The 23698-nt window shown below is 46.0% G+C and overlaps 1 protein-coding gene across 1 annotated transcript; it reads right to left on the bottom strand.

The window, feature by feature from the left end:
- Positions 1-3908: 3908 nt before the first annotated feature.
- Positions 3909-23627, bottom strand: ITFG2 (integrin alpha FG-GAP repeat containing 2). The gene is made up of 12 exons (XM_054999592.1): positions 23435-23627; positions 23217-23312; positions 22407-22448; positions 18929-19106; positions 18026-18165; positions 16738-16889; positions 14474-14568; positions 13249-13302; positions 12272-12363; positions 11351-11468; positions 7442-7615; positions 3909-5317 (listed from the first exon to the last, which is right to left on the bottom strand). Exons 1-12 carry the CDS (start codon positions 23546-23548, stop codon positions 5199-5201), a joined length of 1374 nt encoding a protein of 457 aa, XP_054855567.1. The 5' UTR covers positions 23549-23627; the 3' UTR covers positions 3909-5198.
- Between the last annotated feature and the right edge of the window lie 71 nt (positions 23628-23698).

Below are 23698 nucleotides of genomic sequence, written 5' to 3'. Positions count from 1 at the left end.
CCAATTTACCAGGAGGTGCTGGAGAAATACCAGCAACTGGCCCTTTCTGGGAGCAAAATCCAGCCCTGTGCACCATCAGCAGATTACAGGCAAGAGGACAAAACTGAAATTCAGGGCATCTTGGGAAAGTTTCATTCTAAATGAAGAGCGTATGATCGCTGTGGAATAATCAACAACCCCTGGACTATTGCAGCAAGGGTGCAAACTGCACAGCTTGCCCACTTCCAAGCATCCCCAGATGTGTGGCTGTTGAAGAGAAACGCATTTTAACCTCAGCACAATGACACTGAATGCTTTGTTGTAACCCGGAATCTAGCCCAAAGGAAGGGGGCTCAGCAGAGCTGACAGACCATAGCACAAGCACTCCACTGCTGCCACCTGCTTGTGCCCCCAAGTTGCTTCCTCCTCCTCCTCCTCCATATATAGGCACTCATGTCTCCATAGGAAGCAGTTTTAAGGTAGGCTGAAGCAAGGCTGTGCCAATCCAAAAAAGGCAGCACAGGTTAGTCTGTCTGACACATCCAGGAGCCTCGGGGTCCTCCCCTTCCTCACCAGCCACAACTGCAGCTGAATCCCAGCTCCTGTTTACCATATTTTGATCTCCTGTCCAGGAAAGAACAACCACCACCCATGGGAGCCCCCACACATTTGGGGATGGTAGGTTGGAGGCAGTCTCAAGCACCAGACCTTTGAAAAAGAGTTAAGTCTCAGTTCAAAGGCAAGCCCTTTTGTGGCAGCATGTGTGAGTGTAGATTTGGGGGAGGCTGGCTATGAGCCAAGCTACAAGTGACGCCTGACACAGGTTGGACACTTGTCAGCTTCCCTCAAGTTTTGATGGGAAATGTAGGCGTCCTGGTCTTGCAGCTTGGCTCTCCATTACAGCTGCAAGACCAGGATGCCTACATTTTCCATCAAAACGTGAGGGAAGCTGACAAATGTCCAACCTATGTCAGGCGTCACTTGTAGCTTGGCTGTCAGATATCTGTTTCTGCGAACGCCTCAGCATTCTATTCCTAGGAGGGGCTTATCCACTAAGAAACTCAACAGCGCTCCTCTGCATCAGAGATGTCTCCCCATCACTTCTAATGCGTCCTCTCTAGCCCAGATAAAAACACTGAGAAAGGGGGTCAAAGTGCAACCAGGTGCGCACTGTGCATTCAATGTGCATAATCTGTCCCTGGATTTTTCAAGGTACGGAATTGGATTGAGTGGCCTTTATACCAACAGCTCTATGCACTGGCACTGAAGTACTACAAACAAGCAATGTACTGTCTGAGAAGCCTTGGAAGAACATATTTATTGTTCCATGTATTTATTTAAATCATGCCTTATCTCCCGAGACTCAACGCAGCTAACAAAGCAACAGGCTGCAAAGACGTAAAAGCAGTATTATATTTAATCAACAAGATGAAAACAAGCACAACAGACAAAAATAACACAGCTTTGTATTTGTCAACACAGGCAGCATAGCCCTCTGAAATAAAACCGTTCCACACACTTCCCTAAAGGCAGAACGGGATGCTTCCCTCTGCACCAGCTCGTGAGAGTCATTCCAAAGGACTGGGACCGCCACAGAAAAAGCCCCTGGCCTGAGTGCTGCCAGACAGACAAAGAGAAGGTGCTACAAGAAGACAGACAGCCGTCTGAGGAGCAAAGCCAGTGTGTGAAAGGAGGCAGGGATAAGCGGTACAAAAGGTATGAGGAGCCCAGGCCATGAAGGGCAGTGAAATTCATAACCAATACTGTGAATTGGGTCTACCAGTAGAATGATGCCGCGCTGGAATTGCATATTCTGAGCGGCTAAGCCCAGACAGGGCTTGCTGCTGCATTTTGTACTAATTGACTATTCCTTCCTCCTAAAAGGACCCAAGCCAGCTTACAAGAAAAACAGAGAAAGAAACCAGTGCACATCCAACAAACAAACCAAAACAAGTACGTCCCAGGGTGGTCCTGGATTCATTAGCTAACGATAGAAGTCTCAAGTTGTGAACTACAGGGCTGAGGCTTGCACATCTAGCCGCTTTCAAGCTTTATCAGGTACGCGAGGCAGGAAGTGGAAAAGCAAAAGATGACACACAGCTGGCGGACATTCCTCCTCCTACTTCTTACCACCTTTCCTGCTTACAAGGCATCTTCAAAGGCAGCCCCACAGACATTGTTTTACCGTATTCCAGTCGGGAGGTTATAACTGAAGTGTGGATCAGCGTGGTTAGGTCAGCAGAGTCCAAGGAAGAGGCTAGTCCATGAGCTAAGCGTAATTGAAAGAAGGTGCTTCCAGCAACGGCACCTACCTTTTTATGCTTTGAACAGGCCGAGTCCAAGCTCTTGACTTGCTCTGGGCCCCATCTGAGACTGGGAAATCGATGCCGGCCAAAGAAACTAGACCAAGGTAATCACCTTTAGCCCCTTGAAAGTCCCCAGTTCATTCCTCCTTACTCAGCAGCAAGGGAAGCATGAAGGAAAATGGCACCAAACCAAAGGCATCCAGGGCTGCACACTTGCCATACCCGACTGCTAAAACGCCATTCGCATTTTGATGTCATATTCAAATCCCGTTTCTAATTCTAAACCTGCCTCCTGCATAGGCTGATGGACTCTGAGAATGAGGCCCCCTTCAGATAGGGGGTATTCTTCTGCTGACCCGGAGGACAGACTAGCCCCTCAATCCTGGTTCGTAGAAAAATTGTAAACCTCTCCAAATGGAAAGGGGTTTAAATCACCCCAAAGCAGAGGAATCACCCTTTGTGCACTCAATGTAAACCTACTATGACCAGGGAGGGAGATATGCCAGCTGAACAGAGCCGCTGGAGAGCCCACTGCTGCCAGCCCCACCACTGCAGCATCTCCTCTGCAGGGGGGTGGGCAGGGGAGGAGTATCAGGAGCCTCCCCTGCTGCCTCCCTCTGCTGCCGCCACAACCCAGCTGTTGCCGCCTCTCTTTTGCAGATGGAGGGGCAGGAGCTGCCACATCCCCTTGCCACTGCTGACGTAGCAATGCTTCAGGTGGGCAGGGAAGAGGCATGAGAGCCACTGCTGCCCCCTTCCACCACGAAGGCCAGCCCCTCCTCTCCTGTGCAAGCAGTGGAGGAGGAGGAGGAGCTACTGCTGCTGCGGTGCCACCATATGAGCCAGGAGGTGAACGAGTGGGGAGTGTCGGCAGTACTGCTGGTGGGTGGGCAGGCTGAGTAATGAATGGCTGCTCCAGTTGGCAAGCAGTGTGTGTGTGTGGGGGGGGGGGATAGGACCCCTCCCAAAGTCTTGCAGGTCACCTACTTGTTATTGTCTAGTCAGGGAAGGTCACTCAACAAGGGACGGCAGCTAGGTCCCTCTAGAAATAACACACCAAAAATGGAAGTGGGGACAGTTATAGATCACCTACCAATTTTGAATTTATTTATTCATTCAATTTATACCCCACTTTTCTTCTCAGTGGGTGCCAAAAGTGGCTTATAATCTTCTCCACCTCTCCATTTTATCCTCTCGGCAACTAGGTGAGGTCGGTTAGCCTGAGAATGTGTGACTGGCCCAAGGTCACCCAGTGAGCTTCCATGGCAGAGTAGTCATTCAAACCCAGGTCTCCCAGGTATCCTGCCAAGATAATGTCCCAACGCTGATAGTTTCCTAGTCATTCACTGCAAGCATATTCAGAAGCACTTAATCCCCTAAAGTAATAGTGAACCTCTCCCCAAGCCCAGTCCATAAAGCATCAGTTGCTCCTTATCTGGAGCATTTGCAGCCAATTTCTGGCAAATCCTTCTTGCCTGTACTGCACGCCCCCCCCCACCACACACACATGAGTGTCCCTCCAGAGGTCTATAGCAGAGTCTTCATTTCAGCTGAGAAACTAATCCAGTTGTCAGGGATCTTCCACAGTCCAAAAACAACTTCTTGAGTCATTTCGACTTTTAAGAACATTTATTTTCATTTATAACCCACATTTCTCCCCAATGGGAACCCAAGGTAGCTTACATAATTCTCCTCTCCTCCATTTTATCCTCACAACAACCCTTTGAGGTAGATCAGGCTGAGGGGGTGTGACTAGCTCAAGGTGACCCACGGCACAGCGGGGATTCGAACCTGGGTCACCCTGATCCTAGTTCGACACTCTAACCACTACACCACACTGGGTGTCACAACAGAAGAACGTCCCTGTTGCGTCAGACCAGTGGTCCATTTGGTCCAACATCCCATCTCACACAGAGACCAACTGGTCACTCTGGAGGGCCAACGAACAGGGCACAGAAGTCGAGGCCTCTTCCTGCTGCTGCCTCCCAGCATGCGATTCAGAGGTTTGCTTGCCTCTGTATATGGAGGCGCCTTAACCGACCATGGCTAGCAACCACTGATGGACCTCTCCTCCTTGAACCGAATCCCCCCTTTAGGCCCCCTGTGCTCTCTTCCCTCTCTGTGTCCACTCTCATAAACCTGGAGGTAGGGCCAGATCACGGGAGTCTGCCCCAAAGCCAGGACAGTATGACAGACGGCTCTGCGCAGGTGCACACAGGCCAAAGGGGTGGGGCGGAAAGAAATTCTCCAGATCCCCTCTGAATCCTTTCTGAACAAATGGGATGACACCTGCTACTTTCTAGTCCTCCTGCACGGAAGCCAGTTTTAATGACAAGTTACCTATGCTTGTTAACACATCACCAATATCCCATTTGAAACAACAAGTTATTTTTAAAGCAAGATTATATTTAGTTGGAGTCTCTAAGACCCTCCCCATCCTTTCAAACTTTATTATTTTTCAAATTTTAAGTTCTTGGAATATGAACTTCAATTTGAAAATAACACACAGAACAACATCTCAACAACATCCCATTTACTGCCATCGCTACTGTCTGCTGGTCTGTCCCATTTCAAGTTAGCATTTCTGGACATATAACTAGTTTTGTGCATCAACTCTACCTTCTTGTATTTTTCCATATTTTACAAAATCAAAGTTTTGGGCAAAAGGCTAAGTGTCTGATCAGTGACAACCATGTGAAGGCAGCAAGAGGCATTTCCTATCCTTCTGGCATCAATGCCAGTGGCTCCACTCCTTGATACCAGGCTTCGGTGCCCTGGTTCATCATGCCGTTCAGGCTTCCGTGCCCTGGTTCATCATGCCGTTCAGCCAGATTTTCAAAAACACCCAATGGGAACAATGGACATACGCAGATGTGGCAAGCATGGAAAGGAGCAGCAGCGCAGCATCATGTTTCACTTGGAGGAGTTCGTTCTGGCCTGGAGTCTTTGCTGACAATGGGCATTTGACTGATGCTCTGGTAGGTAGAGGGTGCTGTGAATCAGATCTCTGACAGCAGAAACGTCGTCTTCAGCTGCGAGAGACAGAGAGGCACACACACATTACCACTAATGCCAAGTACTGTTAACATATCAATGTATTTAAGAATCTGCATGCTTCTTAAGGTGGGTACATACTACCATATGTGGTGGACATGTAAAAAAACGGTGGAGTTTTGGAAGATGACTCATAGAATGATCCAGCAGATTCTCAAAATTCCTATACCACTGAACCCTGAACTTTTTCTATTAAATCATATAATGGCTCAGGTGAATAAAAACCAAAAACATTTGATTCTGAATATAATTACAACAGCTAGAATTTTATATGCGAGGTTTTGGAAAACGAAAGATATCCCAACACAAGAAAATCTGATTGAAAGAATACTCAATACAGCAGAAATGGATAAACTATCCAGTTTATTGAAAGATAGAGATAGTATGATATATGATGATATTTGGGACCCTTTGTACGACTGGATGCAAAAGAACTTGGAAGGAACTTAATTTCGAGTTAAGTTGAAGACATTTATGGACAGTGCTAAAAATGAATGGAAAAATTGTAATAATAAGCTGACCTATGGATTACAAAAAGATAATAAGAAAATATATTTGACTGAACGGTGTAATGTATTTGAATTATGTAACTTGTATTTCCTTCCCCTACCCTTCTTACTCTGTATTCCTCCATCAATAATAAAATTAAAGTATCTTTAAAAAAATCTGCAAGCTTCCTGCTCATCACGATAACATCTAAAAGTACATAGGACTGGGATAACCTTTTGTTTAGTATCATCTAAAGTGTGGCAACGGCTTTGGTAAAAACCAGGCTGGATTCAGAAGGTAGTTCGTACCCAAGTGGTATCTTTTTGCAGGCCCCTCAGGGAAAATTCTCTTTGTGAATGGATGCAGCTGTTAAGTTTTACTGGGCAACTAAATGCATGCTCGATCCAGTTACAAGACTAAATTCTACGTGGAGCTGCCCCATGATGTAACTGCTGAAGTTAGGTAGTATGAGCACAGACAAGCAAATGAACAAAAGCACCCTTGTATTTCCTTTCTAGAACTAGTTAGTTGATGGTTGAGCTAAGGAATAGAAAATCTTGGAACAATTTCAGTGTCTTCATTGTTAACCTTAAAACTGTGTAATTCCTTGGTTGTCATTATTTTTGTCGTCTTGATGTTCAGCTGTAATCCTGCTTTGGCACTTTCTTCCTTAACCTTCATCAATTGCCATTTGAAAGCTTCGCTATTTTCTGCCAGTAAAGCGTATCTGCGTATCTCAAATTGTTACTGTTCCTTCCACAAACTTTCACTCCACCTTCATCTAAATCTAATCCAGTTTTCCGTATATATGTTCTGCATGTAGGTTGAACAAACAGAGATAGCATACATCCTTCTCTGACACTTTACCGCTGGAAACCATTCTGTTTCCCCTGTATTCTGTCCTAATAGTGGCCTCTTGTCCTGAGAACGGATTGTATATCAAAATAATCTGATGCTGCAGCACGCCCCCATCTTTTAAAACCATCCATATCTTTTCATGATCCTCACAGTCAAAAGCTTTACGGTAATCTGCAAAACACAAACTGATTTCCTTGGCGGGTGGATGCTTGTTCATTAATAAGAGAGGAGACCTATGAGCAACATATGTAGAATTCCACTTCAAAACTAACCATGTTCTTTGCTTTAAATGTTAAATACAGGAAGAATATTGATTCAATTGAAATGGGTTGTGTTTAACAATCCTGTCACATTCCATGAAATACATATTAAATAATGCTCACTCGGGGTCCCTGGTTGTCAGTTTAGTTTATATTTTGTCCAATAGAATCCACTAAAATAGATCTACTTTTTAAATATGGCACTGGGGCCGAATGAGAGGAATCACCTGTAGGACCTACTGGGTGAGATCCCATTATATTGATCTCATGGTCCAGTAAATAGCAATCGGAAAACCCTTCCGCAGAGGTTTCTCTCTCTCTCTTTTTTTTTTTTGAGGTTGGGCAAAAACATCCTCTTTATATGGGACAGACATGTTGTCTTTTAAGAGTCACATCCAGTGGTTTAGTACATCATAGGGGCGCCATAAGTCAGAAGTGACTTGATGGTACATAAAACACACACCACCATTTGTTTATATGAGATGTGTTCCATACCCACGCCCAGCTGCTGCAGGAGTTCTTTGTATTCAGAATTGCTCTCTAATATCTTCAGCAGATTGGTGGATTCCATTCTCTCCAACTGGACATCCCAATAGATATAGATCTTCTGGTTGAAACTGACATATACTAGACAAGGGCTGTTGCGGCCTCCCTTGCAGGCATATAGACCTAGAGAAATGAAGGCAGAGGGGCAGCTGTTACTTAAGGATCAACATACGCACTCAGGGAGATACAGAAAACAGCTCAGAAGTCAAAGAGAACTCCAGAAAAAGGAAAGGGGCCATGTCTACACATAGAGCAGAATTGTGGATGGAATCACTTCAGACTGCAGTAGAGGAATGACATTTTTCAAAGTTCCTGTATATAGATTATTCCCCTGTAAGTGAAAAACTAGCATAGCGTGCAAAGACTTGCTGTAGCCATTCACTCTAAAGTGCTTTTTAAAGGGAAAAAACTTGCAGAGATTTTTTACATGGGAGAGCATTAAAAATGCAACTGTTTCCCCCTCAACCCAAAGTGACAGAGCCAATTCCTACTTGGACCAGGCTTCAAGTGCACGGGGCAGGCACCAGCAGGATCTAAGTTCTTGTCCTCCCAAGCTCATCCAGGAAAAAAGATCAAAACCTTCTGTTTAAAAGAAGGGATAATGTGCTTATGTACTTTACTAATAGATATAATAAAATGTGTACAAGGCCCTCTAAGTCACAGGAAAGAAAGAGGGCGAGAGTTCCACATAAGTCACACGCAGATTGTGATGAAAAGATAGTGGCAGAGGAGTCTTTCTTCTGAAGCTGTTGTTGCTAAAAATCAAAAAGATCTGGAAACAATTTAGTCCAGAACTGCTTGGATCAGGCTGGTAAATAAAGCCAGGATTCAAATCTGCCTTTTTGAAAAGGTTTGGTACATTCAATAATGATTACACCATGGAGTTCAACTGGAGTCTATGAGATGTCACAGACAACATCAAATAAATCCCCAGAAGAAATTTCAAAACAAATGTAGAGGATTTCACTACAGAAGCGAGTCACAGCACCGAAGGCCAGAGATCAATGATCCCCCCCACACACACACACTGATACACACACTGGACCAGCTCAAAGCACAAAAGCCACTCACAACCTAAAGCCCAGCTTTACCATGGAAGATTCAACCAGACCTCTGAGGCATTGCCCCCTCCTGTGTTGCCCACACAAGGCCTACTTGGCCAGTCTTCACTTCCCACAGACCAAAATATGAGACACAAGGCTCCAGTTTCACCAAATGAGCGCAAAGGAGACCACAGCAACACCCAAGTATCAAAACTGGCAAAAAGAGAATCTGGAGGTAAGGTCGAGGGGTGCACAATGAGCTCGAACACCCACTCTCAGTAGAGAGTGGGTGTTCTGACCCCTGCCCCAGAGCAGGGATGTGGGAAAACAATTCCAGGGGGAGGGCTGAGAATGCCACCTCTCAGCAGACAGAAGAGCTGGGAGGTACGGCTCTTAATCCTGCCCCCACACCCACCTTCTCTCTGCACCCCAGGAGCTTGCACTTCACTTGCAAATCCCCAGATGCAACAAAGACACTTCTCCATTGCATTTCAGAATCTGGCATTTGCAATCAAGAAATTTTCCCACTGCACTACAGGGGCTCGCAAACAGAAACCCTTGGGAGGCAACAGAAACCTTTCCTCTGAGTGTGGGCCACAGCATTGCCTGTCAGCACAAAGAACAGCTGAGAAGGGGTGTTCCAAGCCCCCCACCCCAAGTTATGCAGGCCATAATAGAGCAAAGCAAGCTCCTGGGGCAGCCTAGTCAAGATGGCCTTCAGTTGCACAGGCCCAGCCTATGAACATTCCCTCCTCTTCTTCACCAGACTCCTAGTTGCAGGGCTTGTCCTTCATGCTGGGTGCCAGGGACACAACACTGCCCAGCGGCCTCCCTATCTGAGCTGCTGCACATGGGCTTGGCCCTTAGAGCAGAGATGATCCAGTTAACTAGTCTCTGGGGGATTCAACATTCATTCCAACCCCTTGCCTAGTGGCAGGGATGTCCCAAGTCTCACTAGCTCCACACATAGCAAATCATCTGCTTGCTCTGGTATTCTCCACTGGGCATGGGTATGGTGACTCAGAGGCAGACAACATCTCAAATCTCCCACGGCTGGACAGGTCACTATATGGCAAGGTATAGGCTGAGGAAGAGTTGGGAGACCAGTTACACTGAATTTGTTCTTGGAGACTGCTCAATCTTGATGATTTCTGAAATAGGCGGATAACCAGGCAGCTGAAACAACTGATACCCATCCTATACCAGGGAGCTTACGGCAATGACAGAAGCAGTGATAGAGGACAAAGATCAGAAGCACTGATAGAGGACAAATCCTGTCAGGAGATTTGGAGCCAGTCACTGTTATTCTGATGACACCCAGATTGATTGATTGATTGATTTCGTTTGGCTACTCTAGAAGGGGAAGCACTCTTGCCTGCAAAGCAGGTCCCTAACCTGGTGATGCTCAAGGCACTTGGATCCTCAAGTATCCCCTTCTGCTTCAAAGTGACTTTCATTGATCCTGGTTCATACCCTGGCTACAGCCCTTCTTGGAAAGACAAGAGGTAGTTATCATTAGTTATGCTCTTTCCAGATCAATGTGCTTTATTCCCTTCTAGAGCAGAAATAGGGATGCTGATGAAGCAAAACAGGGATAAAATTTAATGAAAATGTACTCACAAGAGCATGCACTTTCCTCGACTGCTGCTCTCTTGATGGTGAGCAGCTGCATATGTGATACAACTGCTAGAATTCTATCAAAATGCACACTGCAGTTGAGATGATGAGACAATATGGAAATTGGGCAGGGGGCTCAATTATGCATACATTACACCACTCGAAGCAGCGGTCATAAAGAGATTATCCAGCGCCCTTTCTCTAGCACTAGCCTACAATCTGAGGATGCAGGGCCTTCTCTAGAAATTAAGGGCAACTCCCCCTACGTGCTTGGGTTAAGGTTTGTTCCCTAAAGCAAAGGCACTACAAATAAAGCAGATGTCCCTATGGACTGTGGGGGAGAGATGCAAGTCCACCCCTGGACGTAAACTAAGCCAGGGTAGAGCCTTCCTGTTTGACCCTTAGTAGGCCAAAACAGACGAGCCCCATGGTGCAGAGTAGTAAGCTGCAGTACTGCAGCCCACGCTCTGCTCACGACCTGAGTTCAATCCTGGTGGAAACCGGGTTCAGGTAGCCGGCTCAAGGTTGACTCAGCCTTCCATCCTTTCGAGGTCAGTAAAATGAGTACCCAGTTTCCTGGGGGTAAAGTGTAGATGACTGGGGAAGGCAATGGCAAACCACCCCATAAAAAGTCTGCCAAGAAAACGTCTTGGTGCAACGTCCCCCCATGGGTCAGTAATGACTCGGTGTTTGCACAGGGGACTACCTTTACCTTTACCTAGGCTGAAACAGTAATCATGCTCTATTAGCCTCTTCTTTTGCATCACAAAAGGACAGGAAGAAGCAGCTGTTCAGGCTTTCCATTTACCGGTCTACCTAACCCAGCGTCCTCCAAGATCTCAGGCAGAGGAAGCTTCTTTTCACGACAGAGATGCCAGGGACTGAACTTGGGACTTTATGCATGCAAAGCTGGTATCAGTAGATTGCTTGCTAACAACAGAAGATCATTGTTGCATAGTTTTGCTCATGAGCATATGAAGCTGCCTTCCTTCATACTGTGAGGCCACTGGTCTATCTATTCCAGTACTGTCTTCTCCAACACACAGCAGTTCTCCGTGGTCCTTAACAGAGACCTCTGCTCCTTGAGACCCAAAGTATTGCCATCGAATTGAGGCTCCTCACTACACAGAGCAAAACTTTCTGAGCAAAGAGCACAGAGCAAAGTTCTGACCGATCTGTCAAGCATTAAGCAGCTCACCTGCACAGAAAGCGCTCACATTTTCATCTACCTGGAACCTGGCGACAGTCCGGCTGTGGTCTATGATGTACGTCTGGCCATCCCAAGCACAAGCAATCACCTCCTCATGGCCATTTCCCTGGAAGAGATCAAAGTATCTAACTAGCACAGTTCTCTGTCATGTGGTGGAAATCCTGTAAGCCTACGAGAGGGATAGCCGTTCCTGCATCCCTCCAGATGTAGTATTAACAACTTAGCACCGAAGCAGTGATGTGGATGCAAAAAGGCCTAACGGTTGCAAATCCAAGCGCTGCAGCCTGCAAAATGGGAAGAAGTTTAAGTCTTGCTGCTTCCACAGTAATGCTGGATCAATTATAACCCCTAAGCTCTTATCTGAGTCAGCCAAGGGTCAGCTGAGCCCCATCAAGTTTGGGAAGCACAGTGCACTCCAGGACCTCAGCCTCTCTCGCCCTGTGGCTTGTTTTATTACCATTATGGTAATGATACTCAGCTCCCTCCTCCTGCTTTTCCTCCTCTCTACACTGAAATATGCAAGTGTCTCGCAGGTTTTACTGCCTGCACATCAAGTCATTAGCTCCAGCTTCATGAACAGAGTTCATTGTTGCTCCCCCTAAACCCTCACTTTTACCTCCTCTTTTTCTCTCAACTAACATCATCATTCTCCCGGGGCACCACATCCAGGTTCCTCAAACGGAGGAAGGGAAGGCACGGCTGCTACCAGGACAACGCGCTGACAGCAGTGACAGTTCTCTCCTGGGAAGGAGGCCAAAAAGGCCCATCTCGATCTGCACCTCCACCTCCGGACAGGTGACCCGGTTTAATTCTGTTCCGTCCCCAGCCAGCTAAGGCACCAACTTGATCAGAAGCCCTCTGCCCAACCCAATCCTGCCAGCCTAGAACAAAACCTGGAGGAGAACTCACAGTGACATCCAGTTTTTCTAGAGCAAAAAGTTGGTGGTCGACCTGCACTGACCACAGCAGCTTATCCGCCCGCTCCATCAGCTTCAGTGTCCCTGCAGGAGAGTGGAGGGAGAGGGAGGGCATGAATCAGCTTTAGTCAGTCTCAAAAGAAAACTATTCTCCTTTGAAGTTGTGACAGAGGGCGCGTCCGGGGACTGTCTATTCTCACCCCAAAGCTCTGCAGAATGACTATCCCTGCAGTGGGCTCTGCACCCACAAGGGAGACCACGAAGCAAAGGGGGATCCTAAGAACACAACGCTTGACAGGATGATACACAACATCTCACAGAAAACACACCGATTAGCTTGTCAGTAGCAGCTGTCACGGTATCCCTGGTTTGCTGATTTGCCAGGACCTGGGAGGTGCTGCAAGACATTCTCAGAGATAGAAAGCTCCTCTCAAGTGGGGTTTCAGGACCCCTTGGGAGCAGGATGACAGTGTCCAGCTAGGGAACTCCAGGCTGCTGCCACAGAATGCTCCCTCTGGAACCTGCGTCTTCTAGGGGTCAGTGCCTCTTACCTGCGCTTACCTCCTGAGTTCAGGATCGCCACCCAACCCCAAAACCACAACACCTTCCAGCTGAACCGCATATCAAAGGCAGTCCTCCGGCTTGGCATCATTAGGCCTCCCTTGCCATACTCAACAGGAGCCTGCTAAGGCCCTGCTAATGCATCAGGAAGGAATGGAGATACAAAGCCCTTCAGTAGGCACTTGACACAATACTTCTGACTCTGCTTCTGCACTTGTGTCTGGGCCCAAATTAGCTTCCTGGACAGCATCCTGCTCTTGCAGCTGGCTCTAGTTTAACGGCTCCAATATACAAGGCCTTGCATACATCATGCCTAACAGAATGCTGGAGAAGTATTTTGAGTTCTGGCCTCGCCAGTCAAGAGAATCCTTGCCCTTGGCTTGTTCCCAGGGAATCAGGCGAGCTTACCGTCCAAAGTGCAGAGTGCAAACAGACCGGAGCCCCTCTGCTGCTCGGTGCCCCCTGCGGAGACAGAACACAAGGAGGCAGAGTTTGGGAGGCAGCAGAGCCAAAACCTTCAGTGACTTGAGGAAGTCCTCTCAACTTTCCCATCCCTCAGAATCACAGAATAGCTGGTGGTGGCAGCCTGGAAATGGTGGATGGTTTGTCCGTTTGGAAGGCCTTCGGCTCACATGTCTCAATGTAACCTGCATATTTGCATTGCCCCTTCCATGGGCTTAATCACGGTTTGTAAAATTTTGTATGCTGTCTTTGCTCTAGTGCAGAAGGGTATAAAATGTTATGATCAGCAAATCTGATATACCAATTTTGGTTTCAGGAAAAGACCAAATAATTGCTCTGTTTCTATTCTATATCAAGCAAAGCAGTACTCATTACCAGATCCTGGTAGCATTTATACAGCAGCAACATTTCAGCCTAGGGCATTTCAGACTGAGAGGAAGAGCTCCAGATATAAGAACTGGGGGGGGGGGCCATGCCTGAGAAGAGAGTTCAAATGGGACTGACACCACACAATCCAGCTCTTCAGAAACCTCTTTAATAAAGCAGAACAGAATGTGCTTGAAACTACAGCAAGTTTCTTTACAACCCTTGGAAGAACAGCCACAGCATTTTAAAAAACCACACAGTAACAGAATTGGACTGTTGTCCTTGAAGAGACCACTGCTTCAACATCTAGATTAGAAAGAATTGTGAAAAAAGGAAAATAAAGAGATCAAGGAGGCTCCCAGTAGTCTGCTGAGACCTGAAGCATCAACAGAGGCAGCAAAACAGACTCCCCGATAATGGTGAGAACCTCCAACCCACCTCCTGCTCTAGGGCAGCGCCTGTGATGAGAGTTCCAGTGACACTGAAAAAAGCCTCCACTACAAGGGAGCTTCCGGTTCTTCCCCATGAAGAGCTGACCTCAGTTACCAGGAAGGACCAACCGGGAAGGACCAATTGGAGGCTGAAAAGTTTACAGCCATATCAGTCCATGCAAAAACCCCAAACAAGAGTGAAACCTGTGTAATACCTTTTATTAGGACCAACTAGGTGGACACAAAACATTTGGCAAGCTTTCGAGCTCACCAGAATTCTTTATCAGGCTGGTTAAGACAATGGGCCTATAATTCAACTAGATAAAATTCTGTTTGTTTCCTCTTTTTGCCAGGCCCAGAATTTCTGCACTTACCTCTGCCAATGTTGCCAACAAGATGAGTTGAAACATTCTTGTTATGAATTCTACCTGATGTCTGGTGGAGAATGACATCCCGGATTGGAGCTTCCCTAGAAGAAATCAACCCCCAAAGTGGTACAGGATATCTGACCTTAAACACATGGCATGCCGGAAGACTAGGCATGGAAAGCCTGTGTGTGAGAACATGGGCTTCATCCCCTCTAAAAACCTCACAAAGCAAACAGGGGTACTTCTCTCCAGAAGTACGTGGATGGTAGAACACAGTGGTCTAAACTGAACTACAAAAACATCACACAGAAACTAACAATTTAGCTTTATTTTACAGTGTAAAGGAACACAGAGGCAAGTGACTAGTTCCTGACACATCTGGCACAAGCCATTCAATGACAAGCAGGAGCGATCGGAGAGAAAGTACAATAAGTGAACAGGCAACAGAAAATTCCACGGAGGCGGGACAGTTCCTCAGCCTCTAAAGGTTCCCCTTCCAGTTACTCTGACTTGAAGATGCTGCCCAACCCAGATCTAAATGCTTTCTTGCCAATTATCTTACTCTCCATTCGCTGGAATCAGCTGTATTCTCATTACTGCATCTCCCCACTTTTGGACAGACAAAACTCATTTGTGCAAGAAAATAACTCTGTATGACTAAATCATATTTATTTCAAATATTCATACCCTGTATCTCCATATGAATATCTCTGAGGAGGCTTACAGTGGAAAAAAAACACAAGGTTGCATTTACCTGTATCTGCTGTTTATAAAGTGTCTTTGGTGCAGGCACACATTTGGCCTGCACATGTGCAGTCCCAAAATGGGACTGCACAGAAGATCAAAGATGAACAATAAATTATTGACACAGCCGACAGAAACGGCAGCACTAACACACGTCAGATACAGCAGAATAAAACCTTATCACAGCCCAAGAATAGCATTACAGAACCTAAACATGCCTTGCCTAACTAGGTAGAAGTTGCCTATGAGGACGAAAGCTGAAGAAAGAGGAGTTATGCCACTTTGAGGCTGCTTCCTAACACAAGTCCATACAAGCATTTCTTTGAACTCAAAGAGGAATGAGTGCGTTTCCAGTGCAAGAGGCTGAAACAGAGTGGTACCTTCCACTCCTGCATACTAAATACAGGGGAAGTGCAGGCCCAGACATTTTCCCAACAATTTGATGTCTAGCATAGTTTATCATCACCAAACCCCCGTCCAAAAACCCATGATCAACAGAGAATGTGTTTATTCAGGACTTTATTCAGAAAGAATGCGGGAGTCTGATTAATTTTAATCCAGATCTGTTTTCTTAACTCTGTGGCTTTAATGCAAATATCCAGGTGAATAAATTTCTTGCTAGCCTAGTGGATCTCTGTCCTTGCTACAACAGCATCACTTGTCCTGCCTCTTTCCTAAAGGGAGCCTGAGTTCTCCCCCCATACACCATGTCTTGCCAGGATTGGTTCATCGGGATTATCTTGTTTTTCACATAATTTCCAGTTTTAAAAACTACACTGGATTGAGAACCACTTTACAATTTACGTTCTCAAACTCTGTTAGTATCTAAAAAGCATCTAAGCACTGTTATCTGGATATAATGCTCAACATGATTTATAAAGGGGGGGGGGGAGGAACAGCATTCAATATTATACCTGAATTGGAATGGGAAAAACAAAAAGAATTTGCCCCAATTCAGACACAATGCTTAAATCTAGTTAGTTCTAATCATGGTATGTCATTAACCCCAATTAAGATCCAAACAGATTGTGAAACCACAATGCAGCCTGTCAAGCTAAACTGTGCTCCCAGAGGTGCTTATAGAAAGACACTAGCCAAGCATAGCTGTCACTTTGCAGAGAGAGAGGGAACTGCTTCAACCATGGTTTGCTCAGGACAGGTGTACCATTTACTGGTTCAAATAAAACACAGTTTATGTAAACCCACTTCAAATCATGATTTCACATCCTAGTTCACAGTCAATAGTTTAATTATTTAAACATAATGCTTAACCACTGACAAGTAAAAATAGTTATTATGCTGCATAATCCAAAGACACCATAATGACAAGCACGGCCACTCAAAAAACTCACAATGAACTATATGACTTCAAAACTTGTGGCAGGTGTGACACCTATTCTGCCAGATGGTTTTGGAAGATATACAACATGTAAATACAAGATATACCATATGTACTGCCAACGAGATACTGCACTGATACTGCTAGAAGAGTCCCTGCTTGCCTCACTGGATTCCAGGAGACTCACCTGCTAGCTGCAGCACTGTCTGCCTCCCCCTCTGTTGGATGCTGATGATCTGCTTTCCAAGTACAGAGCAGGACTGCATAGCCACAGCCAGGCTGGGACACCATCATCTCAGGAGCACCATCAGAGCCTGGATTCACAGACAGGCTGTCTACCTATTCTTCCATAGAAAGAAAGCCAATTAACAACAAGAAGAACATTTGATTTATATACCGCCCATCAGAATGACTTAACACCCACTCAGAGTGGTTTACAAAGTATGTTATTATTATCTCCACAACAACAAACACCCTGTGAGGTGGGTGGGGCTGAGAGAGCTCCTAGAAGCTGTGACTGACCCAAGGCCACCCAGCTGACTTCAAGTGGAGGAGTGGGAAATCAAACCTGGCTCTCCAGATGAGAGTCCTGCCGTTCTTAACCACTAAACTAACCAAAAATAGCATTTGCCTTCAGAAGAGGGATCAGAGCTAGTGAGAGCACAAACAGCTGCTTTCTGCAAGAATGGTAAACTGCTAACACAGGGCCTGGAATGACAAACTGCATTGCAGATGAACAATGAAATCCTAAGGAGAGTAACTCCAGTCTAAGACCACTAAAATCAATGGGCTTAGACTGGAGTGACTCAGTTTAGGATTTCTCTGTAAGGCACCCAGCACACACAAGTTTCTTTAAAAAGTCCATATAGCTGGGAAGGGTCACAAAAGTGCTAACATCACAGAAAGGCAAGCTGAATCAGGCTCCTGCTCAAGCAACTAAGGGATGCTGCCACACCAAGCCCAGCAGCTGAGGACAGGCAAGAGATATGCCCTACTTCTTTGTGAATCACATCTTTACTTCTCTGACCTACCACATCCTTATGCCTCAAATATCAGTCCTCCTTTGGCCACCCAAAATCTCCACACCCCATGACTGTCCCTTCCTGGGTATCAGTCTATATCAAATATTACAGCAAGTTCACATAACTACCGACAACGCCTTGGTTATAGTTATTGTTTTGGACACTGAATTTGGGCAGAGAGAGACTGCACAAGATACTGGAGTTCTCTCAGAATCTGGCACATAGTGATAGAACTGGCCTCTGTGCCCTTATTTGTGGGCCTCTTGGGGCATCTAGTTATCCTCTGTGGGAAACGCAATGCTGGACTGGATGTACCACTCAACTTGATCTTCTAATTCAGCAGCCACAAAGCTGGGGTCTACAGAAATGCTTTCTCCATTAGGCTGTCCCAGTGGCATCCCTGTTTCTGAAGAGCACTATTCTGCATAGGTATACACATGCAGGACTTCTTACCTGTCCCTCCAAAAGCCATTTCTTGAGCAGTACCAATTGCCCAGAAATATTCTCTGAACTCTCACATAAGTCCTCCCAGCGGAAGGCTCGCACTACACGGTCAGTGTAGCCCACAACCAACTCATTTTTCCCATCTCCGTCTGTTAAGAGCACAAAAGAAGGTGACTCAAGACCAGGGCTTTTTTTCTGGGAAAAGAGGTGGTGGAACTCAGTGGGTTGCCCTCAGAGAAAATGGTCACATGGCTGGTGGCCCCGCGCCCTGATCTCCAGACAGAGGGGAGTTGAGATTGCCCTCCACGCTGCTAAGCGGCTCGTAGGGCAATCTAAACTCCCCTCTGTCTGGAGATCAGGGGGCGGGGCCACCAGCCATGTGACCATTTTCAAGAGGTTCCGGAACTCCGTTCCCCTGCGTTCCCCCTGAAAAAAAGCCCTGTTCAAGACACTGACACAACATCACAATTCCACTGTGTGTGTTCATGCAAGAGACAGAACAAGCAGTGAACACACTCAGGAAATGCTACATTCAAAAACAAAAGCAGCCCAGCTTGCTTGCTCAGAGTAAAGCTATACAAATGTACCCCAGAAGCTGCAAGGCTCAGTTAGGAGATGGATCAATTTAACCATCAGTCCATTAAACAGTAGGTGGCCAGTTTTAGTTAGTATGGTAAGACAAGAGCAGACCTGTTTTATTCCAGTTCTAGTCTAGGGCAGAAATGTGATCAACGTAAGTGACCCAGGATTCTGCCCAATGTTCCTTCTCAGGGCTTAGGAGAACACTCGAGGTCTCGAGAAGACGAGATGCTTGGGGAGGCACTGCTCATCCATCAGCTTCTCTCTCTTCCCACCCACTCACACTGCATTCCCTACCCCTTCTACACAGTGTGAACGAATGTCCTTGCTCACCAATATCACTGATCAACATAACTTTGGTGTTGGCAGGAATGTGTTGCTTGAATCCCATCTTCGGGTCATCAGGCAGCGGGAACTCATGGTGGCTGGAGGCATCCAGGTGCTTCGAGGGTGGAGGTGTGAGGTCGAACAGATGAAACCAACCTTCAGCGCTCATTGCAACGGTCAAATTCTGACAGAGAAGTTTTGTGGTCAGCAAAAGGCAACCAAATAGGCTGCAATTTCCCCCACATAGGATGGGAATGAGCAAGAACAGAGAGGCAACGCCTGAAAAGGATGCAAGATGATGTGTAGGAAGCCTTGGGCATTGTAAAAGCTTGAACTTCTCCCCACTGGCAGGAGCAGACAGCCACCTGAGCAAGATCGAGCCTTCTGGACTGGCACCAGTGCCCAGGGCACTTCCTTTCATTCAACTTGTCCTTCAACAAGGCTCAGTTTTCATGCTCAAGCTTTTACGTCTAGAGACCAGACCTGAAAGGTCATCCGAGTAAGGGCCCATCTGCATATGCAGAGAAACCCCAAAGAGCAGCCTCCCTAGCATCATACTTTTCCGACTTAATGGAAGTTTCACATCATAAAGTATGGGAGTCCAGTTGCACTTTAAAGACCAACATGATTTTCAGGGTATAAGCTCTGAATCTCGATACTCTGGAAATCTTGTTGGTCTTTAAGGTGCCACTGGATTCAAATAGCGCTCTTCTACTATAGACCTACACAGCTACCCATTGTTAAGCATGTTATTTATGTTGAGTTACATGAATGTGAATTGGAAGGGAGGCACAAGAAGTCTGGGTAAGCAGGCTTGAAGTATGTTTAACCTGTTGGTTAAGTAGGTTAAATGCAATTTTGACTGTAAATTTTTCTGTGGTTTTCTGATTTGGGAATTTCTGAATAACAAATGTTGACAAGATGTAGGAGCCCTGAACAAAGCACACAATTAAGAATGCCAATCTTTTTAAGCCATGGAATGCCTGCAAATACTTCTTATAAAATGCAGGAATTCTCTCCCATCAAGAAAAAATGGGACCCAGAGTCTACCAGGTGAGGAGTGCATTCTGACAACAAACAAACTGAGCTACTGCAGTTAAGCAGATCTTTTGACCGTCAAGCTTTCCTATGCATGTTATGCTTTTTTATGCACAAGCATTTTAATGACCCGTTTCCTCTGATTTTAATTATTTAAAAAACCAGAAGCATGGCTGGGGGTGTGCCCTTGCTTAGTTGGCAATAGTTGTGTACATATTAATAAATCATAAGGGTTCCAATCTCCACTGTAATTGCTAACTGAGCTTAATGGCAAGTGGAAGAAGCTGTGGAGCATGCACTGTGGGTCTCCCAAAGAAGTTTCTCCTGCTCACTGCTGTGCTGGATTAGAAGCCCAGGATGGCCCACAGAGAGAAGCAAACTGAAGAGTTAGCTGGCCTGGGTTCAGATTCCTCTAGGTTTCATTAAAAGACTGAGAAGTTACTTGTTCTTAAAATGACTCAGATTTTTATCTGGTCTGTTTGTTCCCTTTGAGGTGCCTGGTTGGCTATTATCTGACCTGAGTTCTTAGGCAATCAGTAAAAAAAGAGATCGGACCCTATGACTCCCCTCCACCAATTCTTCTCCACCAAAGGAAGTCTTCTCCATAAGGAAACAAGCATTCTCCACTGGAGGATATCTTTCTGTTAAAAGAACACTTGGGTAAGAGTCATAGGATCCAACCCTTTATTATTTTTTAAGTAAATAACTAGTCCTTTCAAAAAAGAATGTTTGCGATTTGATCTAACAAAGCTTTTTTTTGCACTTTTAACACCCAAATTGCCCAGAGTCTTGCTCAAGTTAAAACTAGAGCTGTAATTCACCATTTCTTCAATATGGAACAACTTCTTCAAACAATAGCTAACTTATGGAAGTCACTGCTATGCTAGTTTCTTCACTTTCCCCTGTATTCCCCTCCTCACACTATTTCGTCTTTCCCTCCTCCTAGCAGCCCCCATATCCTTTTTTCCCTTTCCCTGCCTTTCTCTCCTTCCCTCCCACCCACCTTTTATTTGCCCTTTCAGCTATATTTATTTATCAATACCCTTTCCCCCAACTAGGACCTAAAGTGGCTCATATTATTCTCTTCTCCTCCATTTTTTCTTCAAAACAACCCTGTGAGGAAGGTTAAGCTGAGAGTTTGTGACAAGCTGAAGGTCAGTCAGCTTCTATGGCAGACTGGGGATTTGATCATGGGTTTCCTATATCATAGTTTGAAACTCTAACTCTTGCACAACACTAGCCATTGTGCAGTTGCTCCTGTTGAAGAGTAGCAAGTCGCCAAGGTCTGGGAGGGTCATGGCAGTTGTGTGTTAGCAAGTCACCCAGCAGTTGCTTTGGGGCCTAGCCTCCAATAAGCCCTTCCTCAAAGGCTTAAACAGCTCTGGAAATGGCCCTGAACCCTCCTCTCCGTCTTTTCTTGATAGAAACCAAGGCTTGAAGGATAGTAACACTGTTGTGGTTGCCTGGCAATGGCCACTAAGAAGGTACTTGTTTCTTAAAACTACAGGTGTTGCTTGTGTTATTTTAGGAGGAGTTAGCCCCCAGCTTTTTTTTTTTAAAGATTTCATATTTTTATGCAAACCTGGGGCTTTTCTCAGGACTGTAGAAAGGTATGTCTGGTTTGTTCATAGCCACAGTCTCCAGATTTAAGTATCTATAGATGAAGCCGCATTGAGAATTACATATTTTGATACTGCATTTGTGTGGTACAGTAGTTCAGTCACAGCTTCACTTACTATTCCCACACTTTTGGGAGCACAGGTGAACATGCAAACTGAAGCTTTTGATTTTCAAATTCCTATTAGGGTCTGCAGCCCTCTTTTGTATTAATGCTCAAGGCTGAAAGCACTACTTCTCTCAGACTGATTCCAACTGTGTTGGAATGCAAGTCCTGCTGATTTCAACTAGACCTTTTCCCTAATAACTGTATTTATCTGCATTCTCCTCATGACAACCTCATATTTTGTTTGTTTCCATGAAACAGACAGATAACTGAAAAAGGATGCACGTTCAACAACTCATCCCCTTAGCAGTCCATAGTCATGTTCCCCTCCCAGAACTGAAGGAATATGGAGGTTCAAGAAAGATGCTTTGGTGAAGGGACAGGGACCATAGACTATACTACTGGGTACCATCTTTGCTGTAAGTATACTCCTACTAGCTAGTTTCCGCATTATGTTAACATGCCTCATTGAAATGCTTAGGCTTTGTTTCAGGTCAGTAAATGACTGTTGCTTGTTTTCAAATTTCTGCAATCCAAACCCCAGTGCACTCTTTAGTCAATGTCCCAACCACTGATTGTATTGACTTAAACTGTGTAATCTGCCTTGAGTCTCAGTGAGGAAGGTGGAGTATAAATGAAATAAACAAATTATAATAAATGACAGAGCGGCATACACACCAGTGCCAGCCACAAAAAACACAAAGTACAAGAGATTGCTTTTACCTTTCCTTTATTGCACACATCCCCAACACCAACACAGGTGAGCTGGAAGAGAACATTTATTAGATTAATTCTAATGCAAAAGCTTAATAAAACAATAGAAAGAAGACAGAAAAGACAAAAAATTAATGCTAATGCAAACAGAAAGCTAAAGCAGTTAAGTTCTTAACTGAAATAAATTCAGAGAATTACAAAACATGCAAACATCCCAAGGATTACTTTGGACCCTCCTTCCAATGCACAATGTTTCCTTCCATACACATGGGCAGTAGTCTAATATCATTCAGCAACATCTTTGTTTAAATTTGTGACCCATATGTAAAACAGTGTTTATAGTTCCAGCTGCCCCTTCTCAAAAACTGGTGATGGCCCCTACTCCTAAAACAAGTTTGTGGCACGAGTAGAAACAGGAAATTAAAAACAAGCAAGGCAAGCAAGTTTCCTCCAATTTCTGAGTTTAGGAAAGAAAACAAAAATAACTGAAGGGAGGCAGGATCGAGTTTTACGAACCATGCAAAATTCGAAGCAAATACATAATTTTTCAACCACCCTAACTTAATAAAATCGACCGGCAGTAGATCCTGGGAAGAAAACAGAGCGCTTCTTCGGACACCGTCTAATGAACTTACGGAACGGAGCGCCGCTTGCTCGCATGACTTTTAAAGGGTAAAAACCAAGCGCATGGAGTGGCCACGAGCACCAAGAGAAGGTCAAGTTATGGGGGAGCTTTGGGGTTCCGGCTGGATGGAGGCCCAGCCAGGAAAGACTCAGCCAGCCTCCCTCCCTCCCTCCCCGCGCGGGGCTTGCACTGACCATTCCCTGGCAGGAGCGCACCGTCCACGGCTTGCTCTCGTGGCTCTTGTACACGCACAGCTTCCCGCTCGTGTCGCCCACCACCAGCTCATTCAGCTGCAGGGAGGAGAAGAAGAAGAAGGGGAGCGGCGTCAGGCGGCGTCTTGCTTGCTCTTTCCCAAGCGGCGCCCGCCACCCCACCCCAACCCGGCCAGGGGCCTCACGAGGGCCTCGCTCACCGTGTCGTTGTCGGCATCGCCCAGGCAGACGCCGTGCGGGAAGAGGCTCCCGCCGAAGTCCAGCACCACTCGCTGCACGTAGCTGACCGAGCGCATAACGCCGGCGCCCACCATGGGGGAGCGGGAGGCGGACCCCGGCCCCAGTTCGGGGCGCTGCGTCTCTATAGCAGCGGATTGAGCTACGGGAGCTCCAAAGGGCCAAAAGATCTGCCACTTCCGGATTCGGGGCGGACGGCCTCAGCGGACCTCTCTGCGTCTCCATGG

This window comes from Eublepharis macularius, chromosome 15 (genome assembly GCF_028583425.1).
Source record: "Eublepharis macularius isolate TG4126 chromosome 15, MPM_Emac_v1.0, whole genome shotgun sequence".
Taxonomy (NCBI): Eukaryota; Metazoa; Chordata; class Lepidosauria; order Squamata; family Eublepharidae; genus Eublepharis; species Eublepharis macularius.
Note: the sequence above shows the minus strand (reverse complement) of the source record. Positions and strands in the feature narration are given on the sequence as shown.

Bases quoted from the DNA above. Each gene is read 5' to 3' on its own strand.
- ITFG2 (XM_054999592.1), bottom strand. From the start codon at position 23,548: ATGGTGGGCGCCGGCGTTATGCGCTCGGTCAGCTACGTGCAGCGAGTG. The intron at 19,107-22,406 runs GTAAAAGCAATC...CTTCTCTGTCAG, and splicing joins ATGTGTGCAATAAAGGAAAG to AATTTGACCGTTGCAATGAG. The intron at 14,569-16,737 runs GTGAGTCTCCTG...GATTTCTTCTAG, and splicing joins GACAGTGCTGCAGCTAGCAG to GGAAGCTCCAATCCGGGATG.